This window comes from Dama dama, chromosome 19 (assembly GCF_033118175.1).
Source record: "Dama dama isolate Ldn47 chromosome 19, ASM3311817v1, whole genome shotgun sequence".
In the NCBI taxonomy this organism is placed as follows: Eukaryota; Metazoa; Chordata; class Mammalia; order Artiodactyla; family Cervidae; genus Dama; species Dama dama.
In genome coordinates this window covers 72,757,582-72,773,004 of record NC_083699.1, presented here as the reverse complement: position 1 = coordinate 72,773,004, position 15,423 = coordinate 72,757,582, and the positions used below count along the sequence as shown (strand labels likewise).

Genomic DNA, 15,423 nt, shown 5'->3' with positions numbered 1-15,423 from the left:
CACTACGCGGCCACTGTGCCCGAAAGGGTGGGCAGGAGAAGCCCAGCTGCCCTTTCCTCCAACCACCGCCCCCTGGCGAGTAATGTCTTTGTTCATATAGCCCTCCTTTCCGCTGCCCCATCGGACTCAGGACCCGAGGACCAATCCCCTGCTTACAGTCCCCCTTCCCAAATAAACGCAGGGCCGTACACCCGCGGTTTGGAGCCAGAGACCCCGGGTGCCGTCGTGGGCAGCGGTAGGGGCAGGTGTTGCTGAGGCGGCGGGAGAAACACCACGGCTGCAGAGGAGGGGTGCTAGGACCCGGGGACAGGCCGATGAGCCAGGTCGGGGGTTCGAAGCCCTCTCCTCTCCAGATCTACTCCCCGCCCCGGGCCCAGGGCCGCGTGCAGAGCTCGGCGCCCGGCCCTGCCCCCTGTCAGGGCCCGGCCCCACTTTCTTGCCTGCTCCGCCCCTTGCCCACCCTCCGCCCCGCCCCTGCCCCGGTCGGTCCTCCCGTCCCAGGCCCGTCGTCCCGCCCCCTGACCAGCCCCGCCCCCGCCCGCCCCGCCCCCGCCCCCCGCCACCGGCCTGGCCCCCGCGGCGGCCAGAGCTCCGCTGGCCGAGCGGGTGCACCGCGGCTGAGCTCGCAGCATCCCGCTGCACAGACGTCCGGCTCGCGGAGCATGGCGCCGAGGTGCGGGCCGCGCAGGGCCACGGACGGGCGGGTTCCGGGAGGTCGCACGGGCGGGGAACGGGGGCGCGCGCTGTGCCCTAACCTGTGGCTTGTGCCTGCAGGTGGCCTTGGCTGCAGCCGCGGCGGCGTCGCCTCCTGGACTTGCTCGCCCACCTGGTCCTGCTGCTTGGGGTCAGCGCAGCGTCCGCCGAGCCGGGTAAGACCACTGCCCACAAGAAAGTGCCTGCGCTGGGGACGTCCGCCTCCGGCCGCACTTTGTGCGGGTCTTCGGCCGGTCCCAGGCGGCTACGGCCTCAGCCCAGCCCGTCTCGGCTTCGGTCCTGGGAGGCGGTCCCGGTTCTGCCGACGCGTGCAGTTGGCCAGCGGGCGGCGACTGGAGGGGGCCGGGGTCGGGCCGGGGCCGTATGTCCGGAGTGTCCTCGACTGCGGGCTTCGGGCCACCTGGGCGTGCCCGGGACCGCGGGGCGGGTCGGGCTGGGGATGGTGCGGACGGTCCGCGTCCTGAGATCCTCGTATCGTGACCAAACTTCGGCGACTCTGCGGGGAAGTTGGTGCTCGGCGGACAGCGCTGCGGCAGAGGGCCAGCGAGGGATCGGCCGAGGTCGTGGTAGCGGCCGTTACACGCGCGGTGGCTCGGAGACGCCCGGGCATCCGACGCCCGACCCAGGCCTGTGTAGCCGTCACCGGCCTAGTACCTCCCAGCGCCTGGGCGGCTGCAGCTGGTCGTACCTCTGGGACCCGGCGTTACCGCGCGGAGTCAGGCTGGTCTCCGGGGAGGACGGCGCGGTGCGGAGCGCAGCCGTGTGGTTTCCAACCTGTTGAGGCAAAAGTGCTCAGGTTTCCCCAGGGCCAGTCTTTGTGCGTCGCCCGGGTCCCGGGCCCCAGGCCTCTGTCCCCGCGCCCTCCGTGGTGTCGGATTGCGCGCGGTCCCTTTGATGCGGCCGAGCGCCGAGCAGCAGCCGCGAGAACAATGCGCGGAGGTCCGTTGTTTGGCGGCGCCCGCTCGCCGCTTCTCCCGCGTGGACCGCAGACGGTGCTCCGGAAGGCCGCTCCGGTCGCACGGAAACTCCCTTTGCTACCACTTTGGGGGACCCCGTTCACACCCAGACGGCCGCCCAGGTCCTCGTCCCCAACAGGCCCCCGCAAAGTCCCAGGAGGAGCTCGCGGTTGGGGGAGGAGGGCTACCGGACCCGAGGGGAGCCCCCACCCCCAAAGAGTCGGTGTCTTTTCACAAGTAGACCCTTTGCCCTTACACCCGTCCTGGGCAGCCCGCTCCCCGCGGCCAGAGTGACTGTTGACTGTGGTCACCACAGCGGCCACACACCTGCTGCCACAGCTGGCCGGGGAGGGGGCATGAGCTGGGGGTGGGGGGCTCCTGGGAGACGGCCACGGTAATCTGCTTCATTGTTTCCAGTCAGCTTGGTCACTGGGTTAAATAGCAACGCAGACCTTTTAAAAATGTAACCACCTCATAAAAAGACGTTTTTAAAGAGATGGTGTGGAAAGCACCTGTTTGTAGAGGAGCAGGTAATTCCTCATGTATTTGTGTTAACCTGGGTGGCGGAGGGGGTGCTTTTAGGAAGTGTTTGTCCTTGCCGGGATCTGGGGTCCTCGGATTTCTAGGGGCCCTTATGACCTCCTGGAACTACTGCGGTGGCTTTCGGGACCACCCCCTCAGGCTTGTGCAGGAATGTGTAACCACAAAGCCTCTTTTATAATCGTGCATCCTCTTGGGAAAGGAAGGACACTGAAGCATCCACACCTCAGCTTATGAAGTTTTGTGACCAAGGGGAGGAAATCAAGGGTGATGACTGGGCATTAGAAAAGGAAAAATAAAATGTTATGTCCACAAGCTTTGCTGAGGTGAGAACTCGGAGGGTGTTCAAATTAAGGCAGACTCTGGGAGTGGTGGGGGGAGCGTGACAGATCAAGAAATGGTGTGTTTTATCTTCTGTCCCACCACGTGGCTGCTATGGGGCTTTGCATAGTCCCAGGTCCTCTGGGAGGAAGGAAGCCCCTTCCGAGGTGCCTGATGGAATGCAGCTCTTTCTGTTCCCTGGGGCTTAAAGCAGGAAGCAGGCTCAGCGGGCTGTGCATTGCCCACCCCTCCCCCTCGTGGGGAAAACTCAGGTCCTGTCCGTGCTGGGCCAAATCCCTTTGGGATGGGGTAATAAGTGCCCCCTCTAGACACTGTTGGAGAAGAGCTAATGTATGTGAAATCCTGACTTAGCAGGGGCTCAATTTGTCCTGGAAATGCTTCAGAATTCCTCTTGGGAGTCAAAAACTTAAGCCCTGTTGGCTGATTTTTAACATTTTTTCTGATCTCAAATGATGCGCTTTCCCGTGTCTGTCTCTGAGCTGCACTTGACCCCTCCCCCAAGTCTCTTGCTGTTTTGTTTGAGGCATTGCCATGTCACCCTGATGCTCTTGACTGGTGCCATGAGCTCCCGCATAACCAGAACCCTCAGGGACACTTCGAGTGGCTTTACAGCCTGGAGGTCCAGAGCTGCCTGCGGTCCCAGTCCTGGAGGAAGTACAGGGGTGGCGCCTGTTACAGTGGCCCTCTGCCCGTGGGTCAGTCCTCTAGGGCTGAGGAAGAAGGACCTTGCCCAGTGGGCATTTGCAGGATGGCAGGGACTAGGCTAAGAGCATCACTTGAGTCATTTTGTCTTTGGCCCCTTCCACACATGATCTTGGGCTCAGGCTCTCAGCTCCCCCTGCCCCACACCCCCAGACCTGTGTGTCCCACCTTTTCTCACCACTAGGACCTCCCAGCGTCCATCAGTGGGTCCAGGTCTTAGCTGATAGCTGTGGTTCCCCTCCCCCACTTCCTGGGTGGTCCTGCAGGGTTTGGGCTTGAACAAGGCACAGCCAAGACCCCGCGTGTCCCCACGTCTGCAGTGTCTTCATTCCTGGTCCACAGGACCTGAGTAAGGGACCTAAGCTGAGGAAGGAGCTCTCATCCAAGGCAGACTTGTTTCGAGGGGCCGTGTCATTGGGGAGTCTTCAAGGTTCAGGTGCAGGACCTCTAAGATAGTCTTGAATTTCAGCAAAACTTGTTTTTCAAGCACTTCTGCTTTCCTTTAAAAGGAGGAGGAGGAGGGGGAAAGTCCTTGCACAGAAACCTGGAAGGAGAGAAACTGACTCCATCCAGAGCTTGAGGGGCTGGGTGAGCCTGCCCTGCCCGGCCTACTTCACCCTGAAAATACAGGTGCACACATGCTCAACAAATGTGCACACACATGTGCACACCCACACACATAAATGTTTCACATGCATATGTGAATATGCAAGCATATGTGCACATAAATGCACCTGCAAATGTGCACACACAAATGTACACTTGCATACACAAATATACACACATGCACACATATGTGCACACATGCGCAACAAATGCACGCACTTGCATGCATGCACTCACATGTGCATGCATGAATGTATATACGTGCACATACATGTGTGCACACATGCACACGAATGTACACACACAAATGTATACACACATGCACACACTCATTTTCTCCCCACCAGAGTGCCTGGCTCTCTTCATCTGGGTTGTTGGAGATGTCCTGGGGCTCCGTGGGGGGCAGAATGGGGCAAGACCAGTCTTCTGACGTGATGGCTAGCAAACCCTCTTGTGGTTTGAGCAGTATTAGGAAGAACTGGTCAGCAGAGGGGGTGGCCTCCAGGCCCAGGGGCTGACTTCTTGCCAGTGCTCAGGGGTCGGATGCAGTGGGTGAGGGGCAAGCTGGTCTTGCCACAGCTGTGGCTAATAAGCAGATCCCTGCTCCATGTCTGTCCTCAGTGGCCACCCATCACCCCATGGCACATGCCCATTTGCAGCCCTGGTTGAGGGAGGTGTGGCCACCCTGGTACCTGTGAGGGCAGACCACAGATGGCACATTCTAGTCTCAGCTCTGCTCAGAAACTTGGAGGATCTGGGTTAGCTGTCATCTGAGAGAGAACCCCACAATGACCTCTCTTTGCAGAACACAGCTGGCCAAGCACCAGCTGTCTGACGTCTGGGTAGAAGGTGACATTGCAGGATGTAAGACACAGAATGACCCGGAACTGGATGGTATTGGTGGGAATAGGGGAGAGATTACTGGGAAAATTAAAATATATGTTTAACATGCTCATAAGATGATTGAATTTGATATATTTTGATGGCAATGTCCCCAGGATAAGGAGAACTTTGAGGAGGGGGTGGGTTGCTGCAGTGTGCCGGGGAGTTCCCACAGCTCTGCCCACCTGCCAGGTCATGTGGCTCCTCTGGGCATGCCTGCCTCCCAAATCTGATGGCAAAGGGCCTGGGAGGAGCCCTCCCCCAGGTACAGCTCCTTCCTGAGGAGGACTGGGCCTCTGAGCCCCACCCTGCCCTCCCGCCACCTTGGGAGCAGGGGGAGGGGTGGTGGGCTTGGCCTCAGTTTCCTGCCCTAACCTGGGGCAGGTGCTCCGAGCAGCAGGTGGCCACGCCATGAAGCTTCTCTCAGCACTGGTGTCTGACATGCCTTATGTTTGCTGCTGCTTGTGGTATCTCCTAGTGGTCTTCCCCAGTGGCTCAGCAGTCAAGAATCTGCCTGTAATGCAGGAGACCCGGGTTTGATCCCTCGGTCAGGAAGATCCCCTGGAGGAGGGCATGGCAACCCACTCCAGTATTCTTGCCTGGAAAATCCCATGGAGAGAGGAAGCCTGGAAGCCTGGCGGGCTACAGTCCACGGGGCTGCAGAGTCAGACATGACTGAAGTGACTGAGCACGTGGTATCTCCACCCTTGTCGGGGACCTTGCAGTGCCCACGGCATTGCTCAGGGATTCTCCAGGAAACACAGTGCCCCGCTGCTCCCCAGTACAGCCTGTTTCCAGCAGGGTGTGGATGGGTGATGTGCGCTGGCCCCTGGGGTCATGTTTTCCATTGGCGGTTCTGGGCTGCACTGAACGCCTGTCAGAAGGAGCTTTAGATCACAGATGCGCTGAGTCAGATGAAATTTGGAGGCTGTGGGGCAGAGTCTGTGTTACGCCAGCCTGCCTGCAGGGGCCCGTCCGCTGCCCCAGCTCCTCCAGCAGAGGAGGCAAGCCTCAGCATGGCCTCCTGGCTGTCTTCAGCGAGCGCCCAGGAAGAAGGACTTGTTTGCAGGCTGGTACACCTTTCTGGAATTCCACGCTTGTAGATGGGGACGCTCCGGGGCTGATCCACCGTGACGAGGCTGGTGGGGTAGGGCAGAAGGACCCAGCACTGAGCTGGGGCGACAAGTGGGGCTGTCAGCCACCCCTGGTTTCTGGATGACCAGGTGGCTCTGCCATGGGTCTAGCTGGCCCAGGCACTGACCATGGACGGGGTTGACCTTCACAGGGTGTCTTCTTACAGAGGCCATGAGACCAGAACTGAGGGCTTACGGATGGTTCTGCAGGGCGACAGGATGGGCCTGTGTGACCGGACCTAGCATCTAGGTGATGGGTCACTGTGGGGGGCCTGGCTGGACACTGCAGAAACCTGCCCGTGCTCCTGATGGACGGGTTTCAGTGGTTTTTATGGAGCCCGGACCGAACACCTGCAGATGTCACACCTTATAAATTTATTTTATTCATCCAGTCATTCATTTAATTTTGGTGTCCAGTGCTCATTTTACTCTTTGCTCTGTTTCTTGAGCAGATTCAGATTGGGCAGTCAGGCCTGCTTGTTTTGAGTCTGAGCTCAAATCTCAGCACCGGTACCAGGCTCAGGCAGCTGGGTCTGTTGTTTGCACAGAGCCTGCCAGGCGGGCGGTTCTCGGTGAGCTGAGAGGCACCTTCTGCTTTGAGACTTGAGCTGGCGAGAAAGCAGGGCCTGGAGGGCTCATCCCAGCAGGGGTGTACTGTGCCCAGGCTCCCACCTAGCAGAGAGGATGGGAAGGGCCTGGGGGAGGGGTGCCCACCAGCTGCCGGGGGGTGGGATGGGGGGCACATCTGCTGGGACCTGGATCCAGGGGCCCTGTGGCTTCCAGGATGAAGGGACACCGTTCTTCCTCATTCCCATTTAGGCAAACCAGGGGACTTCATCTTGGTGCGACTACAGTGATTTATGTGGCTTCTGCTGCTGTGACAGTGCCAGGTGGGAAATCCCACCCCCCACCCGTGCTGTGAGGAGGGCAGGGTCGTAGGAGGTAACGTTCTGGGACCCCTGGCAGCTGGCCCAGGGCCTGATGCAGGGGGTGCTGACCCTCGGGAGGGGCCCTGCCTCCCTGAGCACCCTGGGTCCTGTGCCAGCGCGCCAGTCTCACAGAGTCAGGGTTTCTCCCAAGTGAGGGCTCACGAGTCTTGAGGGACAGCATCAGGATTTGCACTAGAGAACTTCGGAAGGCCTTCCTTTCACCCCAGTCAGTCTGGGGCTGGCAGGTTGTGGGTGGTGACCCCAGCCTTCTGGCCTGAGGCCATCGACTTCGTCTTTCCTGACTCACCTTTGAGCACCTCTGCGTGCTCCCTGCCTGGCCCGATAGGTAGGTAAACAGCAGTGTCCCTGGTGACACAGGGCTGGCCGAGTACATCCACTGTGGGGTCTGAGCTCCTCGTCTGGGGGGCCCCTTGTTAGTGCTGGGGCCGAGGGCTGGGGGGGTGGATGGCTGTGGTTGGAACCCGCGGGAGGGTGGGCATCCCCCTACATGGACAGGAGGTACCTTCAACTTTTCAGCCCAAGCTGCCAGGGCTGGCATTGTTGCTTTGAAAATCTTGCTTCTGTGATAAGTGGAGAAACGCAGTTTCTCTGTAGTGAGGGTGCAGGTGCTGGTGTTATTCAGCCTCCACACATCTCCTTGCTCTGACATCTGTTCTCTGTCCCTGCATCGCCTTCCTCATCATCATGTCCGCCTATGGTGTCACCTTGCAGGGGGCATATTTGGCATAGTTTCTAGTTTGTGGTCAGGGTTGGAATTCCTTAAAGCATGGAGTTGGGGCTTTTTTTTTCTTCTGTTTTTTTATGGCTTTTTCCTGTGGAGGTGGGGCACTGCTCAGGGACCACACTGGGACCCATCCACGTCTCAGGGGAGGTATGGGCTTGGGAGAATTCCGAGAGGCAAACTGGGCTGGGCTGGCAGAGCCCCGGGGGCCACGTGCCACATGGGGCTCTTATCTTCTTGACTCCACCTTGCTGGGCGTGGAATTGGAGCTGGTCCTTGCAGAAAACAAGTGTGGGGTCACTAAATCCTCATGTAGTACAACTGGCAGGCAGCCCGGCTGGCCACTTTGTGTTTGTGGCTGGGGCACCATCTGCTATGTGGGCTGAGTGCCCAGGCTTGAGGTTTTAATTCCAGTTCTGCCTTCTAGTGCTATGTGACCTTTAGCAGATTCCTCACCATCTCTGTGCCTCTGGTCTGTAAACTGGGAAGGACAGTGGGCTCTGCGGACCTGAGTAGGGCATTTCTGCAGGGAGCCTCCCTGGGATGGATGCATCCTGACAGCCCTTACTGGGCTCCCGAAACATCATGTCAGGGATGGTCCCAGCCAGCCGCCAGGGTGGGGCGCAGAGGAGGGCCTGGTGAGAGCAGGAAATGGGTCCACGTGACCGGAACGTGGTTTCTGTGCTTCTTCCCTGTCCGTGGGCTGCGCCTGCTGAAACGATCATGAGTGTCAGACAAAGCAGCCCACTCACCCCGAGGCCCGAAGCCCTCCCAGTGCTCGGGCCCCTGGGCCAGCGCAGTCTCGCCCACCCACACGTCCCATGGGAGCAATTCAGGGAACGCAGACTTGCCTCTGCCTGTTGCATCCTGTTATGAGGCTGCTGTATTTTGAAAACTCTCCCACTGAGATTCCACGGGGCCTCTTGTTCTCCACCAGCCAGGCCGGTTCCTGGGTTCCTGGGTCGAGGCCCTGTCAGTGCCGGGAACCAGGCTCAGCCTGCTGGGATGTCACCCAGGCGGCGTCTCTCGGACAGCAGGCAGCACAGCATCCTTTCTGCCCTCGGTCACCGCAGCCTTCCAGCCAGGATGAAGGGAAGCCACCCTTGATCCCGTCTGTGCTCACGGTCTCCCCACCTGACCCTGCGCCTCGAGACCCCTCCAGTTGCTGCCCCACCCAGCCACTGCTGGGTGACCGAGCACTGACCCCTCTTCCCTTCGTGGGGGGCCTGAGGGCTTTAGAAGGCAGGCCCCCAGGAGAGGGCTGCTGGACCTCTGCTCCCAGGGGCAGGTGGTCTGTGGAGCTAGCACATCTCTGTGGCTGGGGGAGGCCTTCTCTCCCGTAAATCATTATTGCAGCGAGACATCCTCTGTCCCTCCACTGAGCACCGCCTGGCTGCTCCTCAGCCTCTTGGCTGCTGGCCAGGGCGGGGATGCAGATGGTCCCTTCTGAGCCCAGATGCCCCTCCTGGCCCAGCCTTCCTGCCCCTTTTCAGGTTCTGGCTGACACTTTGCTCACTTCTCTGGGTCCTGGGATTGCAGGGTTACCCTGCCCCCACCCTGATGGGCAGTGTTGGCAGCAACCTCTGCTTATTTTGTATCCTCACATCTCAGCCTTATCCCCATGGCACCAGGGGAACCGTCTCAGTCCAGGCCACAGGGCAGCCGGGGCCTTCCTGTTTCTGGCTAAAATGAGCCTCCATCCCTGGGAAACTCGGGTCTAGCCGGCGGTGACTCAGAATCTGCAATGCTCTGCCGATCCTTCATAACCTCATATTGTGAGATAACTGAGAATGGACACCACCCATTCCTACACAGCCTTTACTGCCATTGTGGGGAAATCCGACCTCTTAACATACCTGGGTTGTCCTCCCTGCCGACTCCGATCTGGCTTGTGTGGATGAATGGTCCTTCTGGGTGCAGAAGCTGGAGGCCTTCGGGAGAGCCAGCTGCCAGTCAGTCTGCTCCCCGGATGATATAACACCCCCACACCCCACCCCCAGACAGGGAGCTCACTGTCCAATCACCTAACTTGTCCACATTTAGAAACCTAGACAAGCACTCGCCTCATTTGAACTTTTACTTCCATGTGCCACTGAAGTGGCACATGGTCCGCTGAACCTCAGCCCCAAGGCATCCGTGTCGGCATCCACAGGACTGCGAACACTGCCTTATGTGGTGAAATGACTTTGGATGGCATTAAGGCTCCCGAGCTGCAGAGATTACCCTGGATTATCCAGGTGGTCCTATGTGTAATCCTAGGTCCTGCGAAGGGATGGGGGAGGCCGAGGGTCAGGTCAGAACAGAAAGACATGATGGAGGCAGAGGTTGAGGGAGAGATGGGAGGATGCAGGAAGGGGCTGTGAGCCGAAGTGCACAGGCTCTTATAGATGCCGGCCCAAGGGGCCCCCGGGAAGGAGCACGGTCATGCTGACCTGGGTCTTAGACCTCCAGCCTCCAGAATTGTAGGAGCTCAGCTTGTGTGGTTTTGAGCCCCTGATGTGTGGTCATTTGCTCCAGCAGTCACACGACTATGTCCAGTGTGTGTGGTTGGGTCACCAAAAGGGGTGGAGTTGCGGTGATGGCAAACCCTATCATCTGTAAAGTGATGCTTCCCGTTGGCATGGAAACTTTAATACATTCGAAGGCCCTGGGATGCCCCCCACGTCCTGTGGGGGCCCTGGTGTCTCCTTGCTGGCCCCGAGTCCCGAGGGTCCACTCTCTGGCCTGTGTGTCCTGCACCCTGGGCTGAGGCTGTCTGTGGAGAGGTTAGACAGGCCCGTCTTAGGGACCTCTCAGGGTTTGAGCCCCAGAGTGACCACACGTGTCCCCTGTGGCACTGGGGGCTCCGACATGCTGGGCTGGGCTCTGACTGGTGATGGAAGCCTGAGCGTGGGGGAAGCTGGTGGACAGGGGGCAGATGAGCGTGGCCAGGGAGGACGGTGGAACACTCGAGAATGCCTAGATGGGCCTGTGAGCAAAGCGACTGTGTGTGGGGCGCTGTCCTGGGACTCTTGGCTGGCCGGGCCCTCACAGTGCAGGGCTGGGTGTTATCCTCCACAAGGTCAGACAGCGACCCGCTTTGTTCTATTTTTGGAGAATGAGGCAAATGGCACAAAAGCACATTCCCAAAAAGTGCCAGTTCTGTCCAGCACCCTGGCATGTTGAAGATTTTTATAAAGAAAAGCTCACCAGCTGTTGAGCAAGTGGACAGTACTCAGAGCTCATCGAATGGACCAGTGCCTGAGTGGACCTTCAGCCATCCATGATGGGCCTTCAGTTATCTGGGTGCTGGGTGGACCTTCAGTTGTCTGGATCCTGAGAGACCAAAGGGCCAGTGGGAGCTGGGGGCCAGACTTGCTTCACTTACGAAAACATCCACACTGGCCAGTCTGCGAAGTGGGCTCCTGCCATGTAAATGCTGTCTTTGTTGCCCACATACAGGCTGTTGTACCCTCTCCTCTGGCACAGGGACCTCTCTGAGAGCTTATGTACTCAGCAGAGCAGAGATGTCAGGCAGGGTGTGCAACCAAGAGGTCGGCCTGACTCCGGCAAGCCTGGCTTTATGTCCCCTGGGCAGCACGCGATGGTGGCGGGTAGCCAAGAGGAGCTGGGGACTGAGCCTTGGGCCTGGTTTGCCCTCCTTCTCGTCCCCTGACTTCCAGAAGTGGACCAACCCCCACCAGGCCCTCTGCCAGCCATCTTGGGAGCAGCCAGGGCTGGCCCAGCCCGGAGGTCACTTCCTGGCAGGGACCTCAGGGGGCTCTGTGGGGAGGCTGTGCAGTAGCACCCCACTCCCCACCTCCTCCAGGCCATGGGATGAAGGAGGGGCAGGGACACTCCTCTGCCCAGATTCCAGAATCCAGGGCCTTGGGCGCAGCATTGTCCTCAGCAGCCTGATCTCCCTGGTCTGTTCTGTCCCCGCTGAAGACCCCACTCAGTGCAGGCTGAACTGGATTTTGGATCCTAACTGGTTACTAGACACTGGGTAGCTGTTCCTCACTCACTCGAGTCCTGCTCTCTATTGCTCCACGGACTGCAGCAGGCCGGCCAGGTTCCCCTGTCCTTCACCATCTCCTGGAGCTTGCTCAAACTCATGTCCACTAACTCGGTAGCCCCAGAAGGAATGAAGAGGCTGAGCCAGAGACATGGGATGGTTGAATTCTAAAACCGCAGCCCCACCCGCCTTCACCCCATCCTCCTTTCCCGTCGTTTTCCCAGTTACACACCAGCATCCCTTGGGAACATTCTGGGATGATGAGTGCTTCCGGGGCATTGTCTCACTCTGAGTGTAGGTGTTTGGAAGAGTCTGATTTGATCTTTGCCCTTTTCTTCACAAGAACAGCCCTTGTGCCATCACGTGCTTTTTCTAAAGGTCTGAGTGATGAGGAGTGTCTCCCATTTTCCCGGCTCAGGACATGTGTGTTGGAGCCATGTCCTAAAGGGCAGCACCAGGCCTGAGCTTCTGGGAGCCCCAGGCACGGTGGGGTCTGCAGAGACCCCCTTGTGCCACGGTGTCCTGAGTGGACATCGTGGTATCAGCAGTGATGGTTACTCTCTGTGACTGCCCGAGCCTTGGGGCTCCCTGCCTTTTCCCTGTGCCTGTAAACTGGCCCCTGGATGGCCCAGCACGCCTGTCCGTGTGCCGGGGCCTGGGGTCCCTGCGACGTCTTTCCTGGGTGTCCTCGCTGCCCTGCGGCTCACAGCTCTGGGTCTTGGTTCAACCACCCCTGTGCCAAGGGGTCTGGGCCATGTGTCCTGCCCTCCTGCCATCCATCTGCCCCTTCTCAGTGGTCAGCGGGCCAACTCTGCCCTTTTGTGAGCTCCGGCTCCCCAGACCTGGGTGTGCATGTTGGGAAGACCACATACTGGCTGTGGGGTAAACTGTTCCAAACCCAAGTTGTGACTGCCTCTGCCAAGGTGAAGCCGTGCCATCTCCACCCCAGTCTTCATGCCCCCAAGGCTAGGTTGAGGGGTCACCTTATGGCCTGTGCCATTCCTGGGCCTGGTGGCCGACCCTGAGTTGTGGTGACGTTCGCGATGGTCGTGGGACTCTGCCTGGCTGCAGACCACACCGGCTTCATCTGCAGCAAGCACGGGAGTTTCTCCCTCCCAATTTGTGTCCTCTCCACCTGCGAGCCTGGTCGTTGGTAACTGAGGATATGAGGGGCCCCTCGGATGAAAGCCCCTTTGTGTAGGGCCTGCGGCTGGCTCCGCCCTGGGCTGGCGCTTGCTGCCCGGGCAGATACGATGGCCCTCTTGCCATAGGAATGTCTCCACGGGGCACCGCAAGCAGCGTCCTTCTTTATCCGAGCTATCAGCTCGTGACACTGAGATTTGGGTCCCCATTTCTGGAGAAAGAGGAGAAAGGTCACACCGTCTAGACTCTAATCCAGCACCATGCGTTTCTTCCTCACCTGTATCCTGGCAACAGGATTATTATGGCCAGCTGGGGTGGCATTCCTGTGGCCCGGCAAGATGGTTCCGTCTTCTCGCTCCCTGGAACCTTCAGGGCCAGTGGTGGGTGTGGGCAGGGAAAGCTGCGGAGCCAGCTGTCTTCAGGCTGCCAGGAGCCAGGGCTGCAGGACTCCAGCGAGAAGCTCCAAGGCTCTGGACCAGGGGCTCTGCGGGCAGCATGTGCATCCAGTATGGTCCCTGACCCCAGGCCAGGTTCCGTGTCCCACTACACATCCCTGCATTTTACCCAGAGGGGCAGGGCTGCCAATGGCCCACCTGTGCTCCTCAGCGCCGCCCCCCCCCCAACCCCATGCCCACACTGGAAAGCCAGCCCCTCTCTGTGGCTCCCAGCAGGCTTCCCAGCGCGTCTACACGGGTGCTGACTGTATCCGGCTTAGCTGCTGCCTGTGAGGGTCCCGCTCAGCACACTCTAGGCTCCTGCGGGCAGACGGGCAGGCAGAGGGCTCTGGGTGAGACTGGACTTTGTCCCCAGAAGTGTTTGCAGTTTTATGGTTTGTTCTTGCTGAAATTGACAACCCCGTGCTCGGCGCTTAGTACCCCTTGTGAAGAGACCCACAGCCCACGTTCAGAGACCACCCATCCGTGCCTCTGATCCCAGGAATGACAGTGGGTGGGCTGAGCAGTAGGAGTGGTCCCACTGCAGGGTCAGCAGCAGTCGGAGGGGAGGAGGAGGGAGGCGCACCCAGTGAGTGGAGTCCAGTGTGTGTAGAGCAGTGAGGCTATGCTAAGTAAGGAAGAGTCCGGACTCCCTCTCTGCAGAGCAGAGTTCCATGCTGGCAGCCAGGCTCTCCTCCTGACCTTCCTTTTGGGGCCCCAGGCAGGTGACACCCCCTCCTGCTCCATCACGTGGCCTCTGATGCAGCCCAGGGGCGGGGGTGGGGGGAGACAGTGGAGTGCAGGTTAGTGCAGCTAGGAGCACACGCCGCCTAGCTCGTTCACCTTCCTGACTCACCAGACCCTCCTTTCCTGGTGGTGAGATGCTGGATTCTCTACCACCTGACTTGCTTCGATTTCATTTGATTAGGAACTGTCCTGTCTGTCTGGTGGGTCCTGCAGGTGCCGCCCATGGGGTCAAAAAGGGCTGGGTTCACAGTGGGGGAGGGTTGGCAGGTGGCATCTTTGCTCGGAGATGAACGAAGTTCATGTTGTGTTAAATTCAGCCGCAGGCATGTGGTGCCTTCCTGAAACGGAGTCCCCACAACTGGGCAGTGACTGGTGGGCACTGGGGTCAGGAGAGGGTGCCGCTAAGATCTGGGCACCACACGCTGGGGACCTGCTTGTACTGGAGGAGCGAGAGCTCCGTGCAAGGGACCTCGGCCCCCAAGGTCCCAGGACTGGGGTGAGCAGCCTTTGGGGTTCCTGAGTGGCTATGACTCTCACACCCACAGGGGTGGGCACCGTGGAGCCCCGCGCACATTCGACTTGTCCCATAGCTCCTTTCCTCCCACCCCAGCGCACTCACACACACACACACACACATGCACATGCACAAGTACAGATATGCTCACACCCCCACCTCACACAGGCTCACCCTGAGGTTTATCCGAGTAGCACCCACACCCTGGGGCCAGCTCATTGCACACCCTCCTTGCTACCGGCAGGCACCTCTCCACCCTGGCACTCAGCTTCCTCTGAGCTCTGCAGTCACCATCATGGTCCTTGTGCTGGGGAGACAGGTGGCTCCTCATCACCATCCCCGAGACTACTTTTGCCTGTCCTGGGAGGAGCCATTTGGGGCTGGAGTTTGGGACCTGGGGAGCCAGGCAGGGGTTCCTGGGCTGGTTTGGCTGGCCCGCTCTCCCTAACCCTGCACCCACCTGGAGGAGAAAGGTTATAGGCCTACTCTGGGCCCCAACCCCCCCTCCACATCAGCCTTCCTGTTGCCTGGGAAGGAGAGGCTGGATAGTGGCTCAAGGGGCGCTGGGATGCCCCCGGGGACCCCCTCCTGTTTGACACCCACCTTGAGCTTCCACCTGCTTCTTCTTCTGCCCTTTCCCAGTCTGGTGGACTCGTCCACACCTGGACCCGGTCCCCGCACCTCCACTCTGGCCGCTAACCTTCACTCTGCTTGGTGTCCGAGGCATCAGTGCCCTGGGCTGCTGTCCTCCCCCAGGGCACCTGAGGCCCCTGGCAGGTAATACCCCTGGCACAAAGCTGGGGCTCATAGAAGCTTCCTGAATGCTTGGATGGACTTCTGAGACTTTCATGAGAACCCAAGCTCATGAATTTGGCCAGAAGTGCATGGCCAGCTATGCCTCAGGTCTGAGTGGTGCAGTTCATAGGGCTGGGGGTGGGTGGGGGGGATGGCTTTGTTGGGCAGCTATTGGAGACTCAGAGGGGCTCCCGCACCCCCAGTCATGAGGGGTCTCACCCACACCTGTGTGGTCATCAGCAGACTGAAG

The 15,423-nt window shown here is 59.5% G+C and overlaps 1 protein-coding gene across 3 annotated transcripts in view; it reads left to right on the top strand.

The window, feature by feature from the left end:
- Window positions 1-564: 564 nt before the first annotated feature.
- The window catches only part of COL18A1 (collagen type XVIII alpha 1 chain), a 96,861-nt gene continuing 82,002 nt past the window's right edge, over window positions 565-15,423 (top strand). For all 3 annotated transcript variants that reach the window (XM_061167437.1, XM_061167436.1, XM_061167435.1), the window contains exons 1-2: window positions 565-673; window positions 775-869. In XM_061167437.1, the coding sequence (XP_061023420.1) occupies window positions 663-673; window positions 775-869 (106 nt within the window). In that variant the 5' untranslated portion in view covers window positions 565-662. The remainder of the gene's footprint in view (window positions 674-774; window positions 870-15,423) is intronic.